Source organism: Malaclemys terrapin, chromosome 4 (genome assembly GCF_027887155.1).
Source record: "Malaclemys terrapin pileata isolate rMalTer1 chromosome 4, rMalTer1.hap1, whole genome shotgun sequence".
In the NCBI taxonomy this organism is placed as follows: domain Eukaryota; kingdom Metazoa; phylum Chordata; order Testudines; family Emydidae; genus Malaclemys; species Malaclemys terrapin.
The window spans coordinates 7354440-7381065 of NC_071508.1; the positions used below are offsets into that span (position 1 = coordinate 7354440).

Sequence of the window (26626 nt, forward strand, 5' to 3'; positions counted from 1 at the left end):
GTGCAGTTATACCGGCATATACAGTTTATATCCACTCCTATAAAGGTGCTTATACCAGTATAGACTGGTATAAAGGTACATACACTATTCCTGTGCGGGAAGGGGAATAAACTACACTAGTATAAGATACTCACCACTATGATGTCATTTACACTAGTGGCTGTAGTAGTATAACCATATCAGAAGAAAATCACGCCCCTAACTGATGTAGTTATACCCGTGCAAACCCACCACTGTATGCAGGGCTGGCTCTAGCTTTTTTGCTGCCCCACGCAGCAAAAAAAAGCGCCCTCTCCCCCCCCCCCCCAGCCGAGAGTTGCCGGAACCCCCCCCCCCCGCGCCGCCCCCCCTGCCGAGCGCCGTGCGCCGGAGCCAGACCCCCCCTGCGCCGAGCCCCGCGCCGCCGAAGCCCGCCCCCGCCCCCTGCCGAGCGCTGCCGGAAACCCCCCCTCTGCCGAGCGCCGTGCCGTCAGAGCCCGCCCCCCCCCCCCGTCGAGCGCTGCGCGCCAGAGCCTGCCCCCAGTGCCGAGCGCCGCCGGAACCCCCTCCCCGAGCGCCGAGCCCCGCGCTGCCCCGCCCCCCCGCCGAGCGCCGCCGGAACCCCCCCCCCCAGAGCGCCGCCCCCCCGCCGAGCGCCGCCGCAGCGCCCCCCGCCCGCGGAATGCCGCGCTGCGCTCCCCCCACCGCCCCTTACCAGGTGCCGCCCCAAGCATGTGCTTGGGTGCCTGGTGCCTGGAGCCGGCCCTGACTGTACGTATAGCAGATCTTGCTCAGGAGCGATACACTGACACTTTAAACCTTGAGCTCAAAGAGAATTACCAGACATTTTTATTTGCATCTTGAGAGAGTTGAAGTGTAAGCCCCCTCATGTCCAGAGTTTTTTCTGTACACCTGCCTGATGTCTGTTTCTTCCGGTGAAACTCAGAGAGCCTCATCATAATGTATAAGTGCCCAATCGACATCAAATCACAGAATATCAGGGGTGGAAGGGACCTCAGGAGGTCATCTAGTCCAACCCCCTGCTCAAAGCAGGACCAATCCCCAGACAGATTTTTGCCCCAGATCCCTAAATGGCCCCCTCAAGGATTAAACTCACAACCCTGGGTTTAGCAGGCCAATGCTCAAACCACTGAGCGATCCCTCCCCCCAAATGACATGCTGGTAGGGCTGAGAGTTGGAAGCAAGTCACAGTTGGAGCTTTCTGCCACCTGGGGAAGGCTGGTCCGTGAAAAAGATGGAGCTGTCTTGGTCTTAGGTTGCACTCAAGTCCCCTTTTCTAGCTTTTCTCTAGGACCAAGAAGAGCAAAGACTTACTTTTTTCTTTAAATCAAAGTTGAGATTCTCAGTTAATCACAGGATTCTAGGAGCTGGAGATTTCAGAAATACACGAAGAGTCGTGAGAAAATCACGAGAGTTGGCAAAACAGCTATGGGCCCTAGTCCAGAGAACAGCTAGCAGGAAGAAAAAGGATTGAGAGAGAGTGAGAGGGGAATGATGAGACATGGAGAGTAGAGGTGTGTGAATGATGTATGGAAGAGTGTCACCTCTCTGTCTCTCTGCGAATTTCTCAGAGAAGGTTGGAGTTTCCTCAAATACATTAGAAGCCCCTGTAAATGTCTGAGTAGTTTGATTGGATATCTAAGTCACGTGATGTTATGGTTTGGGCTCCCACTGGTGGGTGTGTGTGTGTGTGTGTGTGTGTGACAACTGAGAAACTGCTGCCCATGTGAGATCAGCAACAGTTGCTGAAAATCCACTGTTACCGGCACAAAATTCTCTTCCTCACACACTCTAGGGCATCCACCTTTACCCAGTTCTTAGGGCTCAAGGCGTAACCCTCTTAATTTAGGTACCCCTACCCTAGGGTTACCATATCCAGCAAATAAAAAAAGAGGACCCTCCACAGGCCCTGGCCCCGCCCATTTCCCCACCCCAGCCCCAACTCCGCCCTAACTCCGCCCCTCCTCCCTCCCACTCCCAGCTACGAGGAAAGGGCTGCCTGAGCGTTACCGGCTTCATGGTTTGCCGGGCAGCCCCCAGACCCTGCGCCCCCGGCCGGCGCTTCCCCAGCGCAGCTGGAGCCCGGGAGGGGAAGCACCCAGCCGGGGGCGCAGGGTCTGGAGGCTGCCCGGCAAACCGTGAAGCTGGTAGCGCTTGGGCTTCGGGCAGCCCCCTTGCCTCCGGACCCTGCACCCCCAGCCGGGCACTTCCCCTCCCGAAGCCGGTAGCGCTCGGCTCTTAAACAGAGCTGAAGAGTCAGGGGAGGAGCAGAGCCGCCATTTTCCCGGACATGTTCGGCTTTTTGGTCATTCCCCCCGGACGGGGGTTTGAGTGCCGAAAAGCCGGACATGTCCGGGAAAAAGAGGACATATGGTAACCCTACCCTACCCTTTCCCAGTTCCTAGGGCTCCAGGTGAAAAGCACCTAACTTTACCCCTCCGTGGGCTTCGGGTTCTACTCCTCCGTGGGCTCCGGGGAAACACCCTTTCCCTGTGGACTCAAGAGCTTAATCTTTTGCAGATTTACGGGATCTTTTACCAGTAATATACTACATAAGCTCTATTTATTAACAATCACCAAAACCAGACTGCACACGCTACACATACAGTGCTCACCACTCCCAATAAGACACATGAACTTTTCTTGATGTCCTGTCAAGATCAGGTCCATCTGGGGGACTCCAGGTTCTGTACGGTTTCATTGGGAGAGAGTTGAGGTCTGGCAGCTCTGATCTTTGGGGATGTGTCCTGGAGTTGGTCCCCAAATAACTTCCTTTGGGACCCCAGTTTATATAGCAAAATTTGAATCCTTTTAAGCTATACCTTAACCAATCATTATATTAAAATTTTACTAACCAATCCTAACATAGTGTAACAAAATTCTTTAACCAATCCTACCCCGCCACCTTAATTAATTTACGCCTAGCAAAATTAATTATGTAACAGACAGAAAAGAACTGGACAGAGACCATACAGATAAACAATAGGGAAGTGGGGACCATAATGACAAAACAATAAAGAAATGAGGATTTCACAACCACAATTATTGATAAGCAAATCGAGGGACGTGATCATTCCCCTCTATTGGCAGTGGTGAGTCTTCATCTGGAGTACTGTGTCCAGTTTTGGTCCCCACACTACAAGAAGGATGTGGAAAAATTGGAAAGAGTCCAGCGGAGGGCAACAAAAATGATTAGGGGGCTGGAGCACATGACTTATGAGGGGAGGCTGAGGGAACTGGGATTGTTTAGTCTGCAGAAGAGAAGAATGAGGGGGGATTTGATAACTGCTTTCAACTACCTGAAGGGGGGTTCCAAAGAGGATGGAGCTCAGCTGTTCTCAGTGGTGGCAGATGACAGAACAAGGAGTGTGGTGGGGGAGGTCTAGGTTGGATATTAGGAAAAAAAAGTTCACTAGGAGGGTGGTGAAGCACTGGAATGGGTTCCCTAGGGAGGTGGTGCAGGGCTGAGGCAGACTAGTCCCTACCTGTCCTGGCTGGCACCGCGCTGCACCTGGAATTGGCCAGGAGGTCTGGTCCTCGGGGTGGTGGCCACGGGGCTCCGTGCGTTGCCCCTGCCCCAAGCACCATCTCCACACTCCCATTGTCGAGGAACCAGCCAATGGGAGCTGGGGGAGACAGTGCCTGGGGGCAAGAGCCGCGCGTGGAGCCTCCTGGCCCCCCCCGCCTAGGAGCCGGTCTTGTTTGGCTGCTTCCAGGGCATGTGCAGCGCGGGGCCAGGACAGGCAGGCAGCCTGCCTTAGCCCTCCCTCCCTCCACTGCGCCATTGACCGGGAGCTGCCCGAGGTAAGCCCATGCCCCAATCCTGAGCCCCCCACAAACCTGGAGTACGCTCCTGCCCCCCAAATTCCTCATCCCTGGCCCCACCCCAGATCCTGCACCCCAAGCCCAGAGCCCGTATCCCCTCCTACACTCCAAACCCCTGCTTCAACCTGCAGCCTCCTACCGCACTCCAAATCCTTCGGCCCCACCCCCCAGCCTTGAGCCCCCTCCTGCACCCCAACCCCCTCATCTCCAGTCCCACCCCCTCCTGCACCAGCCCAGTGAAAGTGAGTGAGGGTGAGGGAGAGTGAGCCACTGAGAGAGGGGGGAATATAATGAGCCAGGGCTCGGGGAAGGGGCAGGGCTAGGCAAACTTTTTGGCCCTAGGGCCACATCAGATACAGAAATTGTATGGAGGGCCAGGTAGGGAAGGCTGGGGGAGGCTATGCCTCCCCAAACAGCGAGGCATGGCCTGGCCCCCTATCTACCACCCCGGAACCTCCACCCCCATCCTACCCCCCCTGCTCTCCACCCCTCCCTGACCGCTCCCGGGATACCCACCCCTATCCAATCTCCCCTGCTCCCCACCCCCTGACAACCTTTCCTGGGGTCCCCATCCAACCCCCCCTGCTCCCCACTCCTGACTGCTCCCGGGATCCCCGCCTCTATCCAATCTCCCCTGCTCCCCACCCCCTGACCACCCCTCCTGGGGTCCCCATCCAACCCCCCCTTGACCGCTTCCAGGATCCCTGCCTCTATCCAATCTCCCCTGCTCCCCACCCCCTGACCACCCCTCCTGGGGTCCCCATCCTACCCCCCTTGACCGCTTCCAGGATCCCTGCCTCTATCCAATCTCCCCTGCTCCTCACCCCCTGACCACCCCTCCTGGGGTCCCCATCCTACCCCCCTTGACCGCTTCCAGGATCCCTGCCCCTATCCAATCTCCCCTGCTCCCCACCCCCTGACCACCCCTCCTGGGGTCCCCATCCTACCCTCCCTGCTCCCCACTCCTGACTGCTCCCGGGATACCCACCCCTATCCAATCTCCCCTGCTCCCCACCCCCTGACAACCTTTCCTGGGGTCCCCATCCAACCCCCCCTGCTCCCCACTCCTGACTGCTCCCGGGATCCCCGCCTCTATCCAATCTCCCCTGCTCCCCACCCCCTGACCACCCCTCCTGGGGTCCCCATCCAACCCCCCCTTGACCGCTTCCAGGATCCCTGCCTCTATCCAATCTCCCCTGCTCCCCACCCCCTGACCACCCCTCCTGGGGTCCCCATCCTACCCCCCTTGACCGCTTCCAGGATCCCTGCCCCTATCCAATCTCCCCTGCTCCCCACCCCCTGACCACCCCTCCTGGGGTCCCCATCCTACCCTCCCTGCTCCCCACTCCTGACTGCTCCCGGGATACCCACCCCTATCCAATCTCCCCTGCTCCCCACCCCCTGACAACCTTTCCTGGGGTCCCCATCCAACCCCCCCTGCTCCCCACTCCTGACTGCTCCCAGGATCCCCGCCTCTATCCAATCTCCCCTGCTCCCCACCCCCTGACCACCCCTCCTGGGGTCCCCATCCAACCCCCCCTTGACCACTTCCAGGATCCCTGCCTCTATCCAATCTCCCCTGCTCCCCACCCCCTGACCACCCCTCCTGGGGTCCCCATCCTACCCCCCTTGACCGCTTCCAGGATCCCTGCCTCTATCCAATCTCCCCTGCTCCCCAGCCCCTGACCACCCCTCCTGGGGTCCCCATCCTACCCCCCTTGACCGCTTCCAGGATCCCTGTCCCTATCCAATCTCCCCTGCTCCCCACCCCCTGACCACCCCTCCTGGGGTCCCCATCCTACCCTCCCTGCTCCCCACTCCTGACTGCTCCCGGGATACCCACCCCTATCCAATCTCCCCTGCTCCCCACCCCCTGACAACCTTTCCTGGGGTCCCCATCCAACCCCCCCTGCTCCCCACTCCTGACTGCTCCCGGGATCCCCGCCTCTATCCAATCTCCCCTGCTCCCCACCCCCTGACCACCCCTCCTGGGGTCCCCATCCAACCCCCCCTTGACCGCTTCCAGGATCCCTGCCTCTATCCAATCTCCCCTGCTCCCCACCCCCTGACCACCCCTCCTGGGGTCCCCATCCTACCCCCCTTGACCGCTTCCAGGATCCCTGCCTCTATCCAATCTCCCCTGCTCCTCACCCCCTGACCACCCCTCCTGGGGTCCCCATCCTACCCCCCTTGACCGCTTCCAGGATCCCTGCCCCTATCCAATCTCCCCTGCTCCCCACCCCCTGACCACCCCTCCTGGGGTCCCCATCCTACCCTCCCTGCTCCCCACTCCTGACTGCTCCCGGGATACCCACCCCTATCCAATCTCCCCTGCTCCCCACCCCCTGACAACCTTTCCTGGGGTCCCCATCCAACCCCCCCTGCTCCCCACTCCTGACTGCTCCCGGGATCCCCGCCTCTATCCAATCTCCCCTGCTCCCCACCCCCTGACCACCCCTCCTGGGGTCCCCATCCAACCCCCCCTTGACCACTTCCAGGATCCCTGCCTCTATCCAATCTCCCCTGCTCCCCACCCCCTGACCACCCCTCCTGGGGTCCCCATCCTACCCCCCTTGACCGCTTCCAGGATCCCTGCCTCTATCCAATCTCCCCTGCTCCCCAGCCCCTGACCACCCCTCCTGGGGTCCCCATCCTACCCCCCTTGACCGCTTCCAGGATCCCTGTCCCTATCCAATCTCCCCTGCTCCCCACCCCCTGACCACCCCTCCTGGGGTCCCCATCCTACCCCCCTTGACCGCTTCCAGGATCCCTGCCCCTATCCAATCTCCCCTGCTCCTCACCCCCTGACCACCCCTCCTGGGGTCCCCATCCAACCCCCCCCGCTCCCCACTCCTGACCGCTCCCGGGATCCCCCCCCCCCGTTCTCCCCGCCCCACGTTACCTGTGGGGTGGGGGAAAGGGGGGGCTCAGTCCTTTCCCTGTGCGTTTAGTCGGGCAGGGCTCGCTCCCCGTCTGGGCTTGGCCACTGGGGGCGGAGGGGGGCCCTGGCTTGCTCTGCCCCTGTTCCCGGCAGCAGGGGCCAGGCCCCTTGACAGCCCCCCCCTGCTCCTTGCCTCCCCCCCGGAGTTGCGGGGGGGGGGGGGGGAGGGACCAGCCTGTCCTGACCCCGCTCCCGGCAGAGCGAAGGGACCCGCGGGCTGGCGTTTGCCCCGCCCCTGCGCTCCCCGAGGAGGCGGGGCAGAGGCAGCGTTCTAGCCCCGCCCCCTCTGTGCTCGGGGGCGGCTCCGCTGTAGCCACCGCCCCCCCGCAGACTCGCTGCTCCGCGCTGAGCCGGCCGGGCTGGGCTCGGGCCGGGAAGATGGCGGCGAGCAGGAGAGTGGGCAAGGTGCGGGGGCCGGGCCGGGCCGGGTCTCTGGCCCGCTCAGCCCCGCCGGGCTGATCGCCCCGGCCCGGGGGGGCTGGGAGTGATGGGGGGCTGCGTGAAGGGGGGGGGGGCTGAGGATGATGGCGGGACCGGGCTGGGGGAGTTGGGGGGCTGGGGGGGAGGCCGTGTGGGGGGCTGGGGGGTGAGGGGGCTGGTTGTGGGGTACAAGGTAAGGCTGTGGTGGGCGCTCTGCATTACTTTCACTTTTGTTTGGGTGCTCCTGGCTAGCCAGGGGGGTGCTGGACCCACCCTAGGTCTCTGATGGCCACCCCATGGGATGCGGGGCACTCCCGGTCCCACTGTGGCTCCAAAGGCCCCCTGCGATCAGGTTAACCCCTTCCTGTGTCGTCGTCCCCAGTCCCCCCTGCATCCCATCACACCTGCCCCTGCCCTTTGCTTGTCATGTGCCTGGAGCCGGATCAAAGGTGCAGCTGTGATCCCTGTGCAAGGGGGGGTGGCGGGGTTGTCTCCCACTCTGGTCAGCATCTGGCTGGACCAGATGGGAATAAAACCCAGACTGAAAAAAAAGACTTGTAACGTATCAAAATCACGCTGGTGGGGGTGGGGTGGCTGGACTGACCTACAGAAAAAAGTGGGGCCCTGGATTCCCCTTAGGGCGAGGTGATGGGGGCTGGCACAGAAGTTCACCCTTTGTGCCCTGGCCAACTTCAGACAAATGCCCGACGCTGGCCCTGGTGGTGCCGGCTTTATAAAGGATCCAGGCCAGATTGCCATGGAGGGGGAGCTGTGCAGGGATGGGGGAGGAGGGGGTTCGGGACCAAAGCGGGGATGAAGCAGGAGGAAAGGAAGCAGTTAATTTTGGGAGCAATGTCTAGTACCAGAACCAGGCAGGTGCTTTCACTTTCTATAGCTGCTGCCTGGGAAAGTCCCTGGCTGGTTTCTCGGAAACCAAAGGTGCAGGGTGAGGATGGATGCGGGCTGAGAGTGACCTGATCTGGGAGACATCCCGCCTCTTGGAGGCACGGGGAGGGGAGCCCTAGAGTAGGGTGAGATGGGGGGACTGGGTAACCCTCCTGTCCCTGGGAGTGAGGTTGCCCCACTAGGGGAGGGGAGCTGGTAGGTTGCTAGCAGCAGGAGGCTCTGTTGTTTATTTGCTTTTGGGAGCAGGAAGTGAGTTTGCCCCGCCCTCCAGTTTCAAGGCGTTTCTGAGAAATGTGCCTGATTCTGGGCCAGCTGCAGAGATGGGCAGAACCCAGCTCAGGCCCTGGTTGCTGTGGCCCTGTTGTGGGGCGAGGGAGGGTGTCTCGCAGTGGTGCCAGTTGCGGGAGCTTCAGGGGATGGGTGAACGCCGCCCCAGGGGTGTTTGCATTTGCTCCGTACTCTCCAGAGCCGGGGGGCCATGGCCGACCACTTTTAAGCAGTGATCCTGTACTAAATCAGTGCAGCTGCTGCCGGAGCAGTGCTCATATTTGCCCCGATTGCCCCTCCGTCCTGACGGGAGGGTGGCCAGGTCATGTTTCAGCAAGTGACGTTGCAACCTGGTGCACAGGGTCACAGTACCAGTCAGATTTGGCCTGGCTGCCCCTCCGTCCAAAGGCTGTGGTTCCCGTTGGCCGTGGTTCCCGGCCAATGGGAGCTGCAGAGTCCGCGCCGGGCGTGAGGACAGCACGCGGAGTTTCCCTGATCACCCCTGTGCCTAGGGGCCACAGGGGCATGCTTCCGGTTGCTGCGCAGAACCGACCAGACTTTTAACAGCCTGGCAATCCTCCCCCCCGCGGGCCTGGCAATCCTCCACCCCGCGGGTCAGCAAGCGGTGCCGTGGGCTAAAGGTTCCCCACCCCTGAGTTAGACCCTGAGCATGCGAGCAGAATCCAGCCTGCTAAGCACCTCTGAGAGAGAATGGTAGATGCCCGACCGCCTGATGTCCCATCTCCAGCTGTGGCCATCCCTGATGCTTCAAAGGAGAGAAAAAACCCTTCCAGAATACATAGAGAGAAATCCCTTCCTGACCCCTGCGGGTGGCTGTGGCTGAAACCCTGAAGCATCAGGAACACAGGACATAAACTGGAACTGAGCCCCAGGGCTGCTGAACCCAGTCCTTACCATCACAAGCAGCCTTGTCATACAACTGCACTTATACATTTACCCAGTGGAGGGGGTGACAAGCAGGTTCCTGGTGTGTGTGTGTCAGGAACTGAAATTCTCCCCCCTCCCGCCCCCGAAGAAAGATCTGAATTGGTGCCACTGGTGCTTTGGTTTGTGCTGCTACATGGGGGTGGATGGGGCTTGCTGGGGAAATGGGAATCTGAGGCCTATTGGGGTGACAATTTTAGGGAGCAGAAGGCTGGGGCCAATTGGGGGGCAGCTCTGAGGTGGGGGTGGTGCGTGGTCACTGATGGTTCGTCTCTGTCCTACTGCAGGAGCTGGATGACTTGAAGAGGTCTGGGTCCCGCTGCTTGAAGGACATTGAGGTGGACGACACCAATGTTCTCCTGTGGAAAGGGCTCCTGGTACCGGTGAGTGTGGGGACTGGGAGATGGGGGGAGGGGTGTCAGAAGGGGCTGCATGCCCCAAGGGGGTCTGTGCTGGGTTCAGATGGGGGGAGCCCCCAGTTCTCCCCAGGGATCAGTGTTTGCTGGCTCTGTAGCTTCCTGCCCTCTCTCTCCTGCCCTATGACCAGGACAATCCTCCCTACAACAAAGGCGCTTTCCGAATCGAGATCAGCTTCCCAGCCGAGTACCCCTTCAAGCCCCCCAAGGTCACCTTCAAAACTAAGATCTACCACCCCAACGTGGACGAGAAGGGGCAGGTCTGCCTGCCAATCATCAGCGCTGAGAACTGGAAACCCGCCACCAAGACGGATCAAGGTACATGCCCCGCTGCCGCACATACACGCCTCCAGGGAGCTAGAGGGGATGTTGCCCAGAAGCGCTGGGCCTGTGGAGTCTGGGGGGTTACAAGGGTGGCAGTGATGTGGCTGCAGGGGTGAGTGAGGACGGCGGCATGCGGCAGTTTGTGTGGCAGGACCAGTGCGGGTGGGTGAGGCTGTTATTCTGTGAGGTAGGTGGCAATGCCAGGGGGAAGCATGGGTGGGTGAGGCTGGTACCCTGTGGGGTGGCTGGGGGTGCTGGGGCCAGTGTGGGGGATCAGGCACAATCTGCCCTGCTCCGTGCCGTGCTGACCCCCTCCTTGCCCCTCTGTGCAGTGATCCAGGCCCTGATCGCGCTGGTGAACGAGCCCGAGCCGGGCCACCCGCTGCGTGCCGACCTGGCCGAGGAGTTCACCCGCGACTACAAGAGGTTCCTGCGCAACGCCGAGGATCACACCCGCAAATTCAGCGAGAAGCGGCCCTGCGAGTGACCCTGCTCCTGCTCTGGCACCCCCTGCCTGCTCCTGGTGGGGAAGACTCGCTGTCCCAGGCAGGGGTGGGGCCTATGCACTCAGTGGGTGAAGTCTAGTGAGTGGGTGGGGCCAAGGTGGCCCCTCCCACCATTGCATGCTGTCATGGCGATGCATCCCATGGAATTCTGGGGCATGTGCCCCACCCCTGCCCGGACTAAGGGGGGACCCAGCACCTCACGGTAACACTGTTGTCACTTGTTGGAGCCCTTCAACTAAGAGGGGGCACTGAAGCCCTGGGTGGGTTTGAAGTTGGGTATGTGTGCTTTCCCCTTCCCTTCATTGATTGACTCCTTTGCTCACCTCGTCTTCACTGGGGGGCTCCCAGGCCTGCCAGGAGTGGTCGGGCCGAAGGCCGCTCCCTGGGCACTGAGCTTTATGCCATGAACCCCATTGCCACTGTTGATCTTGTTTTGGTTTGTTGCCTGGCACTTTAAAACCTCAGCGGCAAAGACCGGAGGGGGGAGAGAGCAGCCCCAAATGCCTTCCCTGCACCCAGCCCATGCAGACAGGAAGTGATGCCTGCAGCTGGGCAGGTGATTGGGGCTGGGGGAGGGAAGGGGGGGTATCAGGCTGGAGGGTGATTCTGGGTTGTAATAGTGTGATGAGAAATGTTTTTTAAAATAGCCCCTTTGTTTGTCGGTGGGGGGGTTTGTGTGTGTGTGTGAAATAACTACCTTTTTCTGATCAATAAAAATGAACCGTGATCCCTCTGCTCCCATGTGCCGATCCCCCCTCGGATGATTTCCCAGGCAGCTGCCTTCCCTGCCCCAACGTGGTGTGGGGCCATTCCCTGGGGCCCTCGGAATATCTCTAGACTCTTTCTCTTTGAGGTGGGATTGGAGCAGATGCCCTGAGGATGAACCATTCTGATCTCCCTCCTCCCGCCCACCCCCTGCTCTGCACTGGAGGGGAAGGGCTCTGGGTCCTGTCCCAGCTCCCTGGGCCAGCCTGTTCCCATGGAGTCGGGTGCTGTTCCTAGCCAGCTCCCCCCAGCCCTCCCTCCTGTTCTCCCCAGTTACCACGGGCTGGCTTGAGGGTCAGACCATGGAGTTGTCCAGCTGAGAGCTGCCAAAGCCATATGTGTGACCCTATAGGGCCCCCCAAACAGCGCGGGGCGGGAAGCTGCATTCCCAGGGGACATAAAACTGAGGTCTTTGTGCCCATTAAAAATCCCACAGGCGGGTGTGTCAGAGCCCCTGCCAGCTTGAGTGATCACACCCTGCCTCTCTCTCTCCTCCCTTGGTATGGTCCACTCCTCCACTTCCTGTCCTAACAGTTGCTGCCTTGTGCCTTGGACCTGGAGGAAGTGACTGCTGTTGGTGCGGTCATCCGTCTGCACCATCCATGATCTAGAGCTAGCAAGACTTTGCCACCAGAGGGCAGCACAGAGCTACGAGGGCTGTAGTTACTGGTTGGAAGGGGGCGGGGGTCTGTGCTCAAGCCTATGACTTCCAGGCCCTCTGCGGGATCTGGCAGCTTGGCAGAGCTGAGTCAAGGCCCAGAGCAGAGGCCTGCATTTGGACAAGGCCCTTCAGAGCTTGGAAGATCATTGGCACCCAGCTGGGTGTCACATTGGCACCAGCAGGAAGGCGGCCCTGGTTCACTGTCACTTGGAGCCGGGCAGCTGCTGTGGGGGTAGCCCTGAGTGCGGGCGCTTGGTTCTAATGGACCCTGGAAGTGCCAGGAGAACCACCCCTGCTGTGGCCAGCCAAAGACGTGTTCCAGGCGCCCGCTGCCAGCTTGGATCCACGAGGAATGCTGGCCCCAGCCCTATGGTGAAATGTGCTCATCTGGTGTTGGCGGGGAGCCGAGGCGACTTCCCACTGCTGATGGGCATCGCTCCTGTCTGGGCTGCAGCCACAGCCACATCTGTTGCACCCTGGCCGAGGAATGTGGCCGGTGCTGAGGGAGCCCTCGACCTACCCGAGCTAACCACAAGAAACCGCCCGGCGTCTGCCTGAGCTTGGAGCAGTTCTGCTTTACTGGATCTGCCAGGGTCTCGTGTGCACACGTGAGCCGCGGGCGGGGAAGGGGGCAGGCAGGAGATGGCTGTGGACGGACGGTTACCAGCGGAGGAGATGCCACTTTGGGGGAGAGCTCCAGGACAGACCTGTTGGGAGAGGGGGAGCAGGTGTTGTGGGGGGCCTTGCTTCAGGAACTCTGCCTTGGAGGGGTCCCTGCCAGCTACCACACACCCCAGTGGGGCATTGGTGGCGCCTATTGGAAGCTTGCTCAGCCTCAGCCAAGGACTGCGGGGGCTGGGAGAGCGGGCAGGGGCGAGGACCGGGTATCCTGCCCGTAGCTGGTCTGCCGAGCAGTGGGCTCCACCGCTGATCGTTGGGCACGAGGCAGAACCAGGCTTGGGGGGGAGGGGCTCTGTTGAAAAGAGGCCACTGGAAAGAATCTGTTATGACCCCCGCCCCCCCCCCCCCATGCCTTCTTCCTTACCTTGGGCAGGGGAGAGAAGATGCCCCTGGAGCTGCCCTGCCCTGCTGGACCCCCCCCACCCCAGGCCTCATGGAGGGGACCGCCACAGGGGCGGTGCTCAGGAGGTTGGGGGAGGGAGGGGATAGCTCCTCCCCATCATGCTCTGGGGTGGGGGTGGGGGGGCAAGGCTTTTCTCCAAAGCAGAAAACCCCCTCCCCACCCATGCCCATTTCTGCCCTGCCCCGATGGGAGTGTTCAGACATAGGCGCTCAGCCAGGCGCTGGGCTAGGCTGACTGGGGCAGGGATGGAGGTGCCCCATCCGGCATGGGCCTGCAGAGAGAACACCCCCCCCCCAACCCGTGATTTGAAAGGGGCCATGGTGATGTCCTGGTGGGGTTGAACTCTGGGCCTTGGTGAAGGTTCTGAAGGGGCTGAGGTGGGCGCAGCACCCCATCACCCGTGGCTAGCCCAATCTGCCCCTCTGGGAGGAGGTGATGCCCAGGCACTGAGACGTCCCTTGCTCCCATGTGAGCAGTGAGAGGGAGGATGGAACGTGTAGAGTGCTCCCATTCCCGGCACCACCCCCTGCTGTTCCTCACCCAGGGCCGGCTCTAGGCACCAGCAAAACAAGCTGGTGCTTGGGGCGGCACATTTTTAGGGGCGGCATAGCCAGCGCCAGAATGCCCCCCCTGCCGCCCCTAAAAATGTGTCCCGGCCGCCCTAACTCACCTCCGCTGTTGCCGCCACTCGTGCACCATGGCGCGCGAAACAGCTGATTCGTGCGCCGCTGCTCACCCTCCCTCCCAGGCTCTCAACCTGGGAGGGAGGAGGAGATCCCGAGTGGCCGTGGCGCGCGAAACAGCTGATTCGTGTGTCGCTGCTCACCCTCCCTCCCAGGCTTGAGAGCCTGGGGGGGAGGAGGCAGGGCTGGGGATTGCGGGAAGGGGTGGAATTGAGGGGGTAGGGTAAGAAAAATGCAGGGGGGGGGCGGCCAAAATTGATTTTGCTTGGGGCGGCAAAAATCCTAGAGCCGGCCCTGTCCTCACCCCTGCCCCCGTGTGCCAGGCTGAATGTCTGGGCGGCCCATCCTCACCCACGTTGCCTGGCGCGCTCTCTGCTCCCCCGGCCAGCTGCTCCCCCCACCTCATTTCTTCTTGGTCTTCACCAGCCCCTTGTCCACCAGGCTGCGGTACAGCTCCTGGACGTAGGTGTAGACGCACTTGGAGTCCGGGACGCTCATGCGCACCATGTCCTCCACCTCCAGCAGTGGGGCGCAATCGGCATGCTGCCTGCGGGGCGAGAGACCAGGGGTCAGCACAGCAGCGTTGCCCTCGGCCAGGGCGCTCGACTCGGCCCCGGGCCCCTTGGTTTGCTCTATGTGTCCCCTGGGCATGGGTGTCCCACTGGCCTCCCCTCCCTCCTGTCCCAAGCTATGGCCCCTCTGCAAACCAGGCAGTGTTTGATGCCAGTGGGCAAAGAGGAAGTGGCCCAGGATGCCCCTGTCGTGAAGGGAGGGGACCGCAGAGCTAGTGCCCTACAGAAGGGCTTGGTGTCCAGTTCAGGCTAGAGGGTGCATCCCTGGAGCTGCTTCCAGGCCTGTCCCAGCAGGACCGTGCCCTGGCCTGGTTGGGTTTGGCTGCGTGGCTGGGCCCGTGCTGTCAGGGTCACTGAGCTCTGGGCTCAGGGAGTTTGGGGACAAGGGCAGAGCTCCCAGGAGCCACAGGGTGGCCAAGCGGCAGAGGGAGTACCGCTAATTAGCTAACAGCCTCAATTATTGGATGCAGCACCCAGCCGGGCCTCCTACTACACCAGCTGACATAGGGTGGGCTGCTACACCCAAGCCCACCTGGGGTTACAGCACCTGCTGCTGGGGAGGGTGGGGCTAGGCAGTGCAGGCTCCTCCTCCTCCCTGGTGTCACAGCTCCACCCCTACTGGGCAACTGCAGATTCCTACTCTGCCTCCAAGCCCCATGTCGGATGTGTGGCAGAGGCCCTTCCCTGGGTGGGGCTGGCTGCCTGGGCATTGGGGGTGGGGTGCACTCACTCAGCAGCGGCAAAAGCCAGGGCAAAGTTCTCCCTGCGGTTGGCCGGGTCGAGGGCCGCGTAGTCGAAGGCATCAGGGAAGAACTTGTGGATGAGGGCGCAGAAGGCCAAGCCGCTGCTCCAGCTGGAGGAGAAGTTCTGGATGTCCACGTGCTGGCAGCCAGGCAGCAGAGCAGGGGCACAGGGAGGGAGAGCCAATCAGCCGCATGAGCACTGGGTGGGCCTTCCCCCTCCCCCACCCCGCAGCCTCTTTGTGGGCACTGCAAGGTCTGGGGGTGCCCGCCCTCGTGGGCTGCCCACCCCTCCCATGCACTAGGAAGAGAGGCTAGGGCAGAAAGTTGGTGGCTATGTTCTCTGGCCGTCTCCACAGTGGACGGGTGGCAGCGCTGTGCCCAGCATGGCGGAGGCCTGCCTGGTGCAGGGGGGCACTTGTGACCCAGGGCCTTGGGGCAGAGCTACTCACCCGGGGATGGTAGAACCGCCCCCCCCCCCATGCTGTACCCCTTGGGCCAGCCGCCTGCCCCAATGCTTCCCCTTGCCATCTTTCCCCCCCCCGGGCCAGGTCTAGTCACCCCCACGAAGATCCGGGTGGCAGTGTGCCCGGCTGGCTGTGCCCCTGCTGACTTATGAGCATGGCAGGCACCCTTGGGCCCCTGCCCCTTCCATCTGACATCCCTCAATCCCCACGGTCATTGCGGGAGTCGGGGGGGGGGGGGGCTAGTATCTACCCTCCCCCGTACTAGGGCCTGCTGTGTGTCCGAGGGGAGGAAGGCTACAGGCCAGGCACCACTTCCCCCTTGCCAGCCTCTCACCTCATAGCCGCGCGTCTTGGCACGACACCACTCCAGCAGCATGTTCTTGATGGTGTTGGCACCTCCAGTCTTCTTGATGTTGGGGGCCGGGCCGCTGGCTGCCCTGCAGGGGGGATGGAGGGGCCGGTGTCACAGGGAGAAGGGACAATGCACATTCTGCTGCAGAGCCCCAGAGCTGGGACAGTGACTGGCCAGGTCCCCTCCCTCCCCCATCCCTGGGCCTTCCCCCTCTGTCCCACCAGCCCCCTGAGCCTGCACGGGGCCAGGAGCTGAAGGGGTTAACCCCCATGGTACCCTTGGTGCCACAAGAGCTGCCCTGAGTGCTTTATCCCTAACGTCCAGTCGCAGGGAGTTCCACCGGTGACAAGATGCCCCTCCCTACACCCTCTCTTGGCGTGTTAGTCTTTAATGGCACTGAGCACCCCTCATTGGTTGACTGACCAGGGCCTATCCTCCAAGCTCCACCCTCTCGTGTGTAGGCTGGCCCATTCGTAGCCCCTGGGGGGAGGTTAATAGGGGATTGCGCACCCCCCAAATTTCTCCACAAGGGCCTTGCGGGACTGGGCCCTGGGTGCCAGGCGGGGTCGGGTCAACTCCCTCCGATCCAGCGCTGGTCTCTTTGGCTTCTCTTTGGGGGGTGCAACTCCTTCAGGTGCAGGGCTCTGCCCGCTGTCCTGCTGGGCTATCTCTCCAGTGCTGCGAAGAGATGGGGAGTGGATCAGAGAATGGGCCAGGAAGAGAGGGGGCGGCGTGCTGTGGGGGTGGTAGGATCTCCCTTCCCCTGGCTGTGTGCCTCCACCTCCCTGCCTGGCACCTGGTGGCGCTGTGCTGGAGGGGCTCTCCCCACCCCCGGCTGTGTGCCTCCACCTCCCTGCCTGGCACCGGGGGTAGGAGTCCCTTATCCTGGTACTGGGGCCCCCGCGGGTGTTCTCACCTGGTGCTGCCACCTGGCGCGGCTTCTCGGCCTTGGGAGGCACCGCCTGAAAGGAATTTACAAAGTTTTGACATTAAAAACAGTCACCAAAGTGGGCTCAACTGAGTATCTGAGATTGGGGGGCTGTGCTCGGGGGGTGACCCTGTGTGAGTGGGAGATGGGACTGGGGGGGCTCTGCTAGGGGGTGCTGTGAGGGGGTGTCCCCTCCCCATATTCTTCCCCCACCCTCATTCCCCGATTCAATTGGCCTTACCCGGCTGGGGGGCCCCAGTCTCCTTCCCAAAGGCAGCGTCCCCTGTGGGGCTGGCCAGCCCCTCGTCGGGGGAGCTGGGTGCAGGCTCACCCCACTCCTCCTCCTCGCCCCCAATCTCTGGGGACAGCGGCTCCTCTGAGGTGCTCCCACCACGCCCCTGGGGGGGGGAACAAAGTCCTTTAACAGGCCCCTGCCCCCCAAATCCCAGACCCCCCGCTGCTGGCCCTGGCTCCTGTCCTCCCCCACTATGGCCTTCCCGCCCCCCCAGGTGGGATTTGAACCCACCTCCCCTGGGGGGTTACCACTGGGGCTGAGTCCCGCAGCCCATTCTGAGCCCTGGGAGCTGCTCCCTGCGATGGCCTGGGCATGCTTGTACCCCCATGGCATCAGGGAGGGCACGTGGGCACCCGCAGCACCTTCCGGGCAAGCTGGCTCCCTAGGGAGGTGTGTGGGGGTTTCCCTCCCCCCATTGCCCCATCTGATCCAAAGGGACACTCACCTCTCTGGCCACGGCACCGCTGGTCCTCTCGACTTCAGCCCCTTGCATCTCTGGCTCGGCCCCTCCAACCCCGTCCTGGGGCTCAAGCCCAGACCCACCTACTGCCTCCCTCTCCTCTGCTCCAGTCCCCTGCCCCTCCTCTGCCCCAGCCCCAGAATCCCCTGCTCCACCAGCCTCACCGCCCTCCTTAGCATCTCTCCCAGAATCCCCTATTCCCCCAGCCTCACTGCCCCCCTTAGCATCTCTCCCAGCATCCCCTGCCCTGCTGACATCACCTTCTCCCTGAGCATCGCTCCCAGAATCCCCTGCTCTGCTGGCCTCACTGCCCCCCTGAGCATCACTCCCAGAATCCCCTGCTCCACCTGCCTCACCGTCCCCCTTAGCATTGCTCCCAGAATCCCCTGCTCCCCCTGCCTCACCGCCCCCCTTAGCATCTCTCCCAGCATCCCCTGCTCTACTGGCCTCACTGCCCCCCTTAGCATCACTCCCAGAATCCCCTGCTCCCCCTGCCTCACTTCCCCCCTTAGCATCTCTCCCAGCATCCCCTGCTCTGCTGGCCTCACTGCCCCCCTTAGCATCACTCCCAGAATCCCCTGCTCCCCCTGCCTCACTTCCCCCCTTAGCATCTCTCCCAGCATCCCCTGCTCTGCTGGCCTCACTGCCCCCCTTAGCATCGCTCCCAGAATCCCCTGCTCCCCCAGCCTTACTGCCCCCCTTAGCATCACTCCCAGAATCCCCTGCTAGCCCAGGTGCAACGTCCCCCTTAGCATCACTCCCACAATCCCCTGCTTTGCTGGCCTCACCGCCCCCCTTAGCATTGCTCCCAGAATTCCCTGCTCTCCCCTTCTCCCCCAGCCCATCCCCACCCTGAGCCGCCTCCTTGGCTCCACTCCCAGCCAGCCCTTCAGCCTCCTTAGCTGCGGCCCCAGGCTCCTCTGCTGTCAGCCTGGGGCGGGGGGCGCCTTCCTGTGCCTCCATCTCTGGAAGGAGACAAGAGGCATGTGGGTCAGATGGGGGCAGCAGGGACCTGGATCGGGGCTGTGAGAGGCCCCCAACTGGCCTGCCCGGGGATTGGCCTACCAGATCCCCCCCAAGGCTCTGACTACCCCCACCCCTGAGCCCCACCATTGCCAAGTTTTGGGGGGGGGACAGGAGGCATCCGGTCGCCCTCTGCTGGCCATACCATGGCATTGTCGGGCCTGCGATGGGGAGCTTACATCAACTCCAATGCAGTTCTTTTTCTCGGGGGGGGGGGAAGGGAATGCAGCCTGGGGGAGAGATTGGGGGACCATAGTGTGCAGGGGGAGGGAGAATGGGGGGCACAAAGATGCCCTGGTGGGGGGGAGAGGAGAATGGGGGGCATACAGAGCCCCTGACATGGGGGACAGACTGGGGAACCCTGGTGTGCGGGGGGAGGGAGAATGGGGGGCACACACATGCCCTGGTGTGGGGGAGGGGAGAATGGGGGGCATACAGAGCCCCTGACATGGGGGACAGACTGGGGAACCCTGGTGTGCGGGGGGAGGGAGAATGGGGAGCACACAGATGCCCTGGTATGGGGGAGAGATTGTGGAAACCTGGGAGGAGAGGAAATGGGGGCACACACAGCCCCCGGTGGGGGGGAGCTGCAGGGTGTCCCTGCAATGGAGGGTTGAACCCAGGGACCTTGTGGGGGGGGGTATGGAGGGGTGCCCCTGCTTCATGCAATGAGCTTGGCCAACACCAGCGAGGTGTGACTATGCAGTAAATACCGTAGGACCTACCTAAACCCAGGAGAGCTGGGGAGGCAGCCGGGGAGAGAGCCCTTGGGGCTGGCTGTGCTGTCAACCCTTTCAAGTGGAATAGGAGGCCAGGCTGGATAATGACCCTTTAAAGCAAGGTGCCCCACCCCCGATCCGGGGGAAACAATCTCCAGGGCCTGGAACAGGACTCTGACTCAGGCACCAAACCTGCAGTGGGGGAGGGCACCTTGGGGAAGGGGCAGGTGACCCCCTCCTCAGCAGCTAAATATACCCCTGACATTTACCGCTCTGCCAGACCCAGGGAATGGGGGACTCGCCAACCGCGGTCCTGCCACCCCCCCGTGGTAAACTGCCTGCAGCCCCAGGCTTCTACCCCAGCTCTGCCAGTGCTCCTCTATCTTGACCCACCACCCCCTGCTAGCCCAGCCCCGGGATCCCCCCAGTGCCCCTCAATCCCAACCCACCACCCCCTGCTAGCCCAGCCCCGGGATCCCCCCAGTTCTTCCAGTGCCCCTCAGTCCCAACCCACCACCCCCTGCTAGCCCAGCCCTGGCTCCCCCCAGCTGTGCCAATGCCCCTCAATCCCACCCCACCACCCCCTGCTAGCCCAGCCTTGGGCTTCCACCCCAGCTCTGCCAGTGCCCCTATATAGCGACCTGCCACCCTCTGCTAGCCCAGCCCTGGGCTTCCACCCCAACTCTGCCAGTGCCCCTCTGTCCTGACCCACCTCTCCCTGTTATCCAGTCCTAGGCTCCCCCCAGTTCTTCCAGTGCCCCCCAATCCCACCCAGCTGCCCCCTGCTACCCAACTCCCCCAGTTCTTCTGGTGCCCCTCTATCTTGACCCACTTCTCCCTGCTAGCCCAGCCCTGGGCTCCCCCCCAGCTCTGCCAGTGCCCCTCAATCCCAACCTACAGCCCCTGTTATTCCAGGCCTGGGCTCCCATGAGTTGCCTTTGATTCAGATGGTCTCCCCCAGTGCCTGAGAGAGGAAAGGGGGTTGGGGTGATTCCAGGGGCTCCCCCAGTGCCTGAGAGAGGAAATGGGGGTTGAGGTGATTCTGGGGGATCCTGAGCCAGGGGCAATGGGCTGTGGACCCTCTCTGCACCTTGAGCCCCATAAGCCAGGGCAGGGGGTGTCTCCAGCCTGACCAAGCTCCCCCTACCTGAGGGGTTCATTCAATGCCCCACTTCCCTCCCTCCCCGCTATGGGCCCTCCCTGCAGTAGGGGTGCTGGCCAGGGCTGCACCCACCTGCTGGCTGCTCCACAGGACGGGCTGGTTCTGGGCTCGGTCCCCGTCTGTCCTGCTTTTTGTGTCACCGCCCCCCTCCCGGGGCAGCGCAGCCTATTTTTACCAGGAGAGGAACAGGTGCCACTTTCATTCATACTCCTCCACTCTGCCAGCTCCCCTGGTCCTCTGGGGGGGCGGGGGTGGGGGGAGCTCCACTCTCCCAGGATCACATGGGTGAGACCCCCTGGGACAAGCCTGAGGGGCTATGGGGGACCTCACCAGGCAGGAAGTGCAGCCACTATCTCTGGCAGGGGACCCTTGTGCTGAGAGGTAGCAAATGGGGGGTGAAGCAAAAGGACAAACAACCACAGGGGATCCCACCCTGACAGCACCTGGAGTCCCTCCCTTCTCCAGCTCAGGGTACTGCCCCTGCTCCGGGGGCACCAGCCATCCAGCTTGGCACCCCGGGGCTGGAGCTAACAGAGCCATGGTGGGCTGCAAGGGGTGCCCAAACACTGGGCAGGGTCCCCCTCCTGAGCCCGTGAGATGCAGGCGCTTGGCTGCTGGAGCATCAGGGATTTGGGGATCGCTCCCCGCTGCCCAGGCAGCCAATCAGGAAGGAGATTACCCCCCTCCCCCATCCTCATGAATGTCTCTGTGGAGCATCCAGGCCACTCGATGTAGTACTGGTCTGTCCCCAGTGCAGCTCTGGGGCCTGGCACGCCAACCCAGCCAGATGCTGGGGCGCTAGGCAGTCACGTGGGCATCATCCATGGGGCAGAAGGAAAAGATGGGGGTAGATCCCACCTAATCCAGGTCCCTGGGTGGCTCCCCTGCAGCCGTTCTCTGCCTCCCCTGGCATCTCAGGCTCAACTGTGCCACTGCCTCCCTTCTAAAGACAAAAGCTACATGCTCCAGCGGGTAGAGCTGGGAACTAGGAGTCAGGAGAGCTGGGTTCTGTCCTGATTCTGAGCTTGGGCAAGTCCCTGCCTCGTTCTGTGCCTCAGTTTCCCCATGTGTAATATGGTGGTGGGGTGTGACAATCTGGACACACACACTGCCTAGGACGAGCTGCCTGGCTCTGTTTAGCAGGTGGCTCAGACCGTCACTGGCTCAGAGGCAGAGGCCCCTTTCCAGGTAAAATCGGCAGCAGAAGAGACAGGCACCACCACAGGGACACTGAGCCCAGGGCATTCGTAAGCAGTGGGCAGGTGATAAAACTGGCAGCCAGGGTAGGGCATGTTCTTGTGATGTGTTTGGGGGGCGATCAGGCAGGGCCTGCTCCAGCCCCGCTGGCTGTGGGATCGGTCCCAGGTGCCACACTGCAGTGCCGCCGCTTCTCCCAGGGGCCCATGGCTGGAGGTGCTGCCTGGGGTCAAAGGGAGAGAGTGGCTGGTGGTGCCCAGCATGATGGTACAGGCTGTGTCTGGGCTCTGGCAGCTCTGCTCCTGTCCTGTTCCTGCTCCAGGTACTGCGGACTCTGGAGGAATACTGCAAATAACAGCAGAGCCCCACTGTCTGCTGGCCCCCACTGTGATCATCCCCTACCCCCTGATCCCCAACATCCCTTGTCACTCCACAGCCCCACTGCCTGACAGCCCTCACAATGAACCCCCTAGTCTAGGCTCATTAGACATCCTAGCTTGTCTAGCAACAGCTAGATCTCCATGGTAACATGGCTGCGCCCATCATCCCGTTGCCCATCCGGTATGTTCTAGCCTAGGTCCTTCACCCGCTCTATGCTCTAATTGGGTTCCCCGCCTTCCTCTGGCGTCAGCTCCTCTCCGCTCTAGCTCCAGTCCAGGCACATCTCTATGGTTTGGAACCGGCCCCTCTAGTCTCCTGCCTAGTTCCTCCCGCTCTCTTGCGGGTAACTCTGTGGTAGCTGAGTCCGCCACATACCGGAAGTGGTTCTCTTCCCCCCTCCCAAACCGGACTCTATGGTACCTTGGAGGAGAGAGGGGCCCATCATGCCGGAAGCGCCTGTTCCCCGCGTGTTTCCGGCTGGCGGCAGGGCGGGGAAAAGTCACGTTACACCCAGGAGAAAGGGGCCGGCCAGGGCCTGGGCCTGGGCCTGACTTCGGGGGGCTGTTGAGCCCTGACCGCGGGGCTCAGTGATCGCCCGAGGAGCGCGGAGGGTGAGGGGTCCCCGCACAGAGCCCGGGGGGGGTCAGCTCTGAGGCGTGGGACGTGCCCCCCCCCGGTGCCCCCCCCAGTGCATTGGCTGGGCTCGGTTGGTCCGGCTCGGCGGTGGCGTCCCCTGGGAGTGTGTCGGGGTGTCCGCACTGGGTGGGGGGCTGCCCTGGGGAGCGGAGTTGCCGCCCTGGGGAGTGGGGGGGGGCTGCCCTGGGGAGCGGAGTTGCCGCCCTGGGGAGTGGGGGGGGCTGCCCTGGGGAGCGGAGTTGCCGCCCTGGGGAGTGGGGGGGGCTGCCCTGGGGAGTGGGGGGGGGCTGCCCTGGGGAGCGGAGTTGCCGCCCTGGGGAGTGGGGGGGGCTGCCCTGGGGAGCGGAGTTGCCACCCTGGGGAGTGGGGGGGGGCTGCCCTGGGGAGTGGAGTTGCCGCCCTGGGGAGGGGGGGAGGGGGCTGCACTGGGGGGCTGCCCTGGTAAGTGGTGTTGCCACCCTGGGGGTGTGGGGTACTGCACTCGGCGGTGGGAGTGGCAGCTCTGACAGGCTGTGTGTGTTTCCAGGAGCAAGTCGCTGCCTCCCGCCCCAAACGCCGGGGACTCGGTGCTCGCTCGCGGTGCGATGGATCCGCTCAGGGCCCAGCAGCTGGCAGCTGAGCTGGAGGTGGAGATGATGGCCGACATGTACAACAGGTAACGACCCCATTGTGGCTGCTCCTTGTCAAGGGCAGGGTCGCAGCTCCCCAGAGTGCGGCGTGCTGGGGTGTCATAGGTTTGAAAGCCAGCAGGGACCATTGTCTTCCTCTAAATTGGAAGGAGTCTGGTGGCACCTTAAAGACCAACAGATTTATTTGGGCGTAAGCTTTCGTGGGTAAAAAACCTCACTTCTTCAGATGCAAATTGGAGACAGTCACAAGAGTCACAAGAATAATTAAAGGATTAGAAAATATGCCTCCTAGTGAGAGACTCCAGGAGCTCAATCTCTTTAGCATAACCAAAAGAAGGTTAAGTGATGATTTGATCAATTGGTAAGTACCTACGTGGGAAACAGATATTTAATAATGGGGTGTTCAGTCTAGCAGAGAAAAGTCTAATATGATCCAATGGCTGGAAGTTGAAGCCATGGGTTGGGATTGAGAGGAATTGGCAGAGCCCAGAACTGCAATAGCAAGGGCTGTGGATTGGGATTCAGGGGCACTGGCAGAACTGTGGGCAGGGTGTGGAGGGAACTCAGGGCTGGGATAGTAGAGGGGTCTGTGGGGAGGAGGCAGGACTGGGGTCACAGGGGCATCTGTGGATTCTCATGCTCTCCCCCTTTGTGGCCCAGAATGACCAACGCCTGTCATCGGAAGTGCGTCCCGCCCCACTACAAGGAGGCAGAGCTCTCGAAGGGGGAGTCTGTGTGCCTGGACCGCTGTGTCTCTAAGTACCTGGACATCCACGAGCGCATGGGCAAGAAACTGACGGAGCTTTCCATGCAGGATGAGGAGCTGATGAAGAGGATGCAGCAGGGGGCGGGGCCAGTGTAGGGACTTCCTCTTGAACATGGACAGCCTGCATGATTGGCCCAGTGGCCCCACCATTGCCTTCCGGACTCAACCCTGTGCCCCCCCCCCCGCCCCCCCATCAATAAAACCTCTTCAGTTGTGTATGAGCTAGGTCTTTGCCTGCAAGGACATTTCAAAGAGCTGGGGCTGGGATACACCAATGGGATGTTCCGCTTCCCCCTCCCACCCCCGCCTTGCTCCATCCCCGAGTGGATAGGATCCCAGTTCTACCCTGTCCAGCTCACCCTCCCATTTAGCAGGCCAGTCCGGGGGGGGGCTAAGAGCCCAGTTCTGTCTTTTTACCACTTCATGGGAGGAAAGGGTTAATCGAGGTCAGTTCCTGCATGGGGAGCAGTTCTGCAGGTGGCCAGGTTGGCATCTGGCTGCTTTTTCCTCTGCGAGTACCCCAGTGTAGCTCTAGGGGGCGCTGTGGTGCTGGAGCAGGGGCATATCCTGGTGCTCTGTAAACAGGGCCGGCTCCAGGCACCAGCGAAGGAAGCAAGTGCTTGGGGCGGCCAATAGAAAGGGGCGGCATGTCTGGGTCTTCGGCGGTGGGTCCCTTAGTCCTTCTCTTCCTCTTTGAGCTGCCGCCGAAATGCCGCCGAAGAGGAAGTGAGGGACTGAAGGACTTGCTGCCGAAGAACGAAGCAGCGCAGTTGAGCTGCCGCCGAGGTGCTGCTGATCGGCTGTGGGTTTTTTGTTTGTTTGTTTTTCACCACTTGGGGCGGCAAAAAAGCTGAAGCTGGCCCTGGCTGTAAAGCTCAGCTCCTCTTTTGCTGTGCACACTAAATTCCCTTGGCACGTTCTCTGGGCTCAGTATGTGAATGGCAGGGTCCTGATCAAATCTGGATAACCTCCCCTCCCCTGCAGTTATCTTTTCACTTCCATTCCCAAACTCTTAGTGGAAGGATGTCACTCTTCCCCTTTAATCACCTCCCACCCCAGAGGTGGCTGCAGATCCATGCATGCCTGTGTGAAGAGCTTGTCTCTTATTTCAACCAACTCATCCTGGCAAGCACAGGTGGCTGATGGTGCATTTTGTGCCCACCAGGGGACGTGCTGCTCCCTGCAGAGCACGTGGCCTTTAATAACCATGTTGGTTTAACAGCTCCGGGCTGTGGTACATGTTTAACAATCCAGAATCTTAATTGGGTTGTTTCCCTTCCTTTGTCTCATTCAGAGTGCTGACCGCAGGTTAATTACATGGCAGCTCTGTTTTGCCAGAGGCTGAATTCTCCCATCCCAGCTACTTAGAGATCAGAAGGGGATTAAAAGACACCAGCTGGGAGTTATTTTTAATTTGCCTGACTTGAGTTTTTGAAGGTTTTGTTCATCTTGGCTGGGTGGTGGCCTCTCCCCGTTTGGGAAAATGCTAGAGGAATGGGCTGTAATAATGAGGAGTCAGAGATTATAAAGTCAGAAGCGACCGCTGTGCTTATCTAGTCTGATCTCCAGGCCTGAGGACTTCCTTGAATTAATTCCTGGTTGAACTAGCAGATCTGTTAGAAAAACATCCCATCTTGATTGAAGAATTGTCAGTGACGGAGAATCTGCTGCAGCCCTTGGTAGATTGTTCCCGGGGTTAATTCACCTCGCTGGTCACATTTTGTGCTTTGTTTCCAGTCTGAATTTGTCTAGCTTCAACTTCCAGCCACGGCCCCTTGTTAGATCTTTGGCTGCTAGGTTGTGGTAACCCCTGGGTGCTGGGGGCTTCCCAGACGTTCAGGAAGGGATAGTCCAATCCCTACTTTGATCACGGTCTGCAGACAGACAGACACAGCTGGGATGGAGGGACAGCCAGACAAACTGGGCATTCATAGTGGTAGCAGAAGCAGCCTTGTTTGCACACACCCCTTTTTCCCCTTTGCGCTGGGGACGGGGTCAGGTATGGAGCTGGGGTGGGGCGGGAGCGGAGCTGGGGACAGGTCAGGGCTGGCTGGCCCTCCCTCACTGTCCCCTGTGGGGGCTGGCCTAGCCCACTGTCCCCCCCCCCCCCCGAACATCTAGGGGCTGCGCCCTACAGTTTAGAGACCTCTGCTGTAGAGGAAGGGGGCTAAGCTGTACTGTTGTAAGGCACCTCTCTATTCTGAGGGTGGTGCTGATATAACAATACTGGCAGCCATGTGGCTGTGGTTATTCTCTCCCGGGATGTGTAGGAGCCGGCCTAGGAGGGCAATAGCCGTGGGCAGGAACAGGGAAGGAGGTACGGCAGGAATGATGCCAGTGTTCCCCAACCCCTTCACAAACCCCACCGCAGTGTTTAACCCTCTGGCATCCAGTGGCGGGGAGTTCCGCAGGCTGTCTTGGGAAGGACAGCTGCCTGTTTCCTTGCAGTTAATACCTTGAGTGTCTCTGGTCACAGGACTGGGGAACTGACCCCCTATAGCTCTTAAACACGGTGACGTTCCCCTCTGGAGTTATCTGGACTGGTGATCTGCTAGG

The 26626-nt window shown here is 61.3% G+C and overlaps 3 protein-coding genes across 6 annotated transcripts; 2 read left to right on the forward strand and 1 right to left on the reverse strand.

The window, feature by feature from the left end:
• Positions 1-805: 805 nt before the first annotated feature.
• Positions 806-20607, reverse strand: SMTNL1 (smoothelin like 1). 4 transcript variants are annotated; one of them, XM_054027002.1, is made up of 10 exons: positions 19306-19412; positions 17543-18522; positions 17044-17200; positions 16791-16836; positions 16385-16552; positions 15857-15959; positions 15046-15197; positions 14145-14290; positions 12641-12683; positions 806-1287 (listed from the first exon to the last, which is right to left on the reverse strand). In XM_054027002.1, the coding sequence occupies exons 2-8, from the start codon at positions 18518-18520 to the stop codon at positions 14146-14148; spliced, it is 1749 nt and encodes a 582-aa protein (XP_053882977.1). In that variant the 5' UTR covers positions 18521-18522; positions 19306-19412; the 3' UTR covers positions 806-1287; positions 12641-12683; position 14145. The 4 variants fall into 4 exon arrangements, 2 of the variants coding, with proteins under 2 accessions (XP_053882977.1, XP_053882978.1); XM_054027003.1 differs by lacking the exons at positions 806-1287; positions 12641-12683 and adding an exon at positions 2159-3136 and having other exon boundaries at positions 19306-19413; XR_008444812.1 differs by lacking the exons at positions 806-1287; positions 19306-19412 and adding an exon at positions 20534-20607 and having other exon boundaries at positions 11350-12683; positions 14095-14290.
• Positions 7045-11277, forward strand: UBE2L6 (ubiquitin conjugating enzyme E2 L6). The gene is made up of 4 exons (XM_054027004.1): positions 7045-7171; positions 9592-9687; positions 9852-10038; positions 10377-11277. The coding sequence occupies exons 1-4, from the start codon at positions 7145-7147 to the stop codon at positions 10529-10531; spliced, it is 465 nt and encodes a 154-aa protein (XP_053882979.1). The 5' UTR covers positions 7045-7144; the 3' UTR covers positions 10532-11277.
• A 1964-nt stretch (positions 20608-22571) lies between the features above and the next one.
• On the forward strand, positions 22572-24291 carry TIMM10 (translocase of inner mitochondrial membrane 10). The gene is made up of 3 exons (XM_054026695.1): positions 22572-22650; positions 23202-23330; positions 23965-24291. Exons 2-3 carry the CDS (start codon positions 23260-23262, stop codon positions 24164-24166), a joined length of 273 nt encoding a protein of 90 aa, XP_053882670.1. The 5' UTR covers positions 22572-22650; positions 23202-23259; the 3' UTR covers positions 24167-24291.
• The last annotated feature ends 2335 nt before the right edge of the window (positions 24292-26626 follow it).

Excerpts from the sequence above, each read along its gene's own strand:
- UBE2L6 (XM_054027004.1), top strand. The coding sequence starts at position 7,145 with ATGGCGGCGAGCAGGAGAGTGGGCAAG. Across the intron at positions 9,688-9,851 it reads GGAAAGGGCTCCTGGTACCG|GACAATCCTCCCTACAACAA; the intron begins GTGAGTGTGGGG and ends CCCTATGACCAG. Across the intron at positions 10,039-10,376 it reads CGCCACCAAGACGGATCAAG|TGATCCAGGCCCTGATCGCG; the intron begins GTACATGCCCCG and ends CCCTCTGTGCAG.
- SMTNL1 (XM_054027002.1), bottom strand. The coding sequence starts at position 18,520 with ATGGAGGCACAGGAAGGCGCCCCCCGCCCCAGGCTGACAGCAGAGGAG. Across the intron at positions 16,837-17,043 it reads GACTGGGGCCCCCCAGCCGG|GCGGTGCCTCCCAAGGCCGA; the intron begins GTAAGGCCAATT and ends AATTCCTTTCAG. Across the intron at positions 14,291-15,045 it reads CTGGCTTTTGCCGCTGCTGA|GCAGCATGCCGATTGCGCCC; the intron begins GTGAGTGCACCC and ends CTCGCCCCGCAG.
- TIMM10 (XM_054026695.1), top strand. The coding sequence starts at position 23,260 with ATGGATCCGCTCAGGGCCCAGCAGCTGGCAGCTGAGCTGGAGGTGGAG. Across the intron at positions 23,331-23,964 it reads ATGGCCGACATGTACAACAG|AATGACCAACGCCTGTCATC; the intron begins GTAACGACCCCA and ends TTTGTGGCCCAG.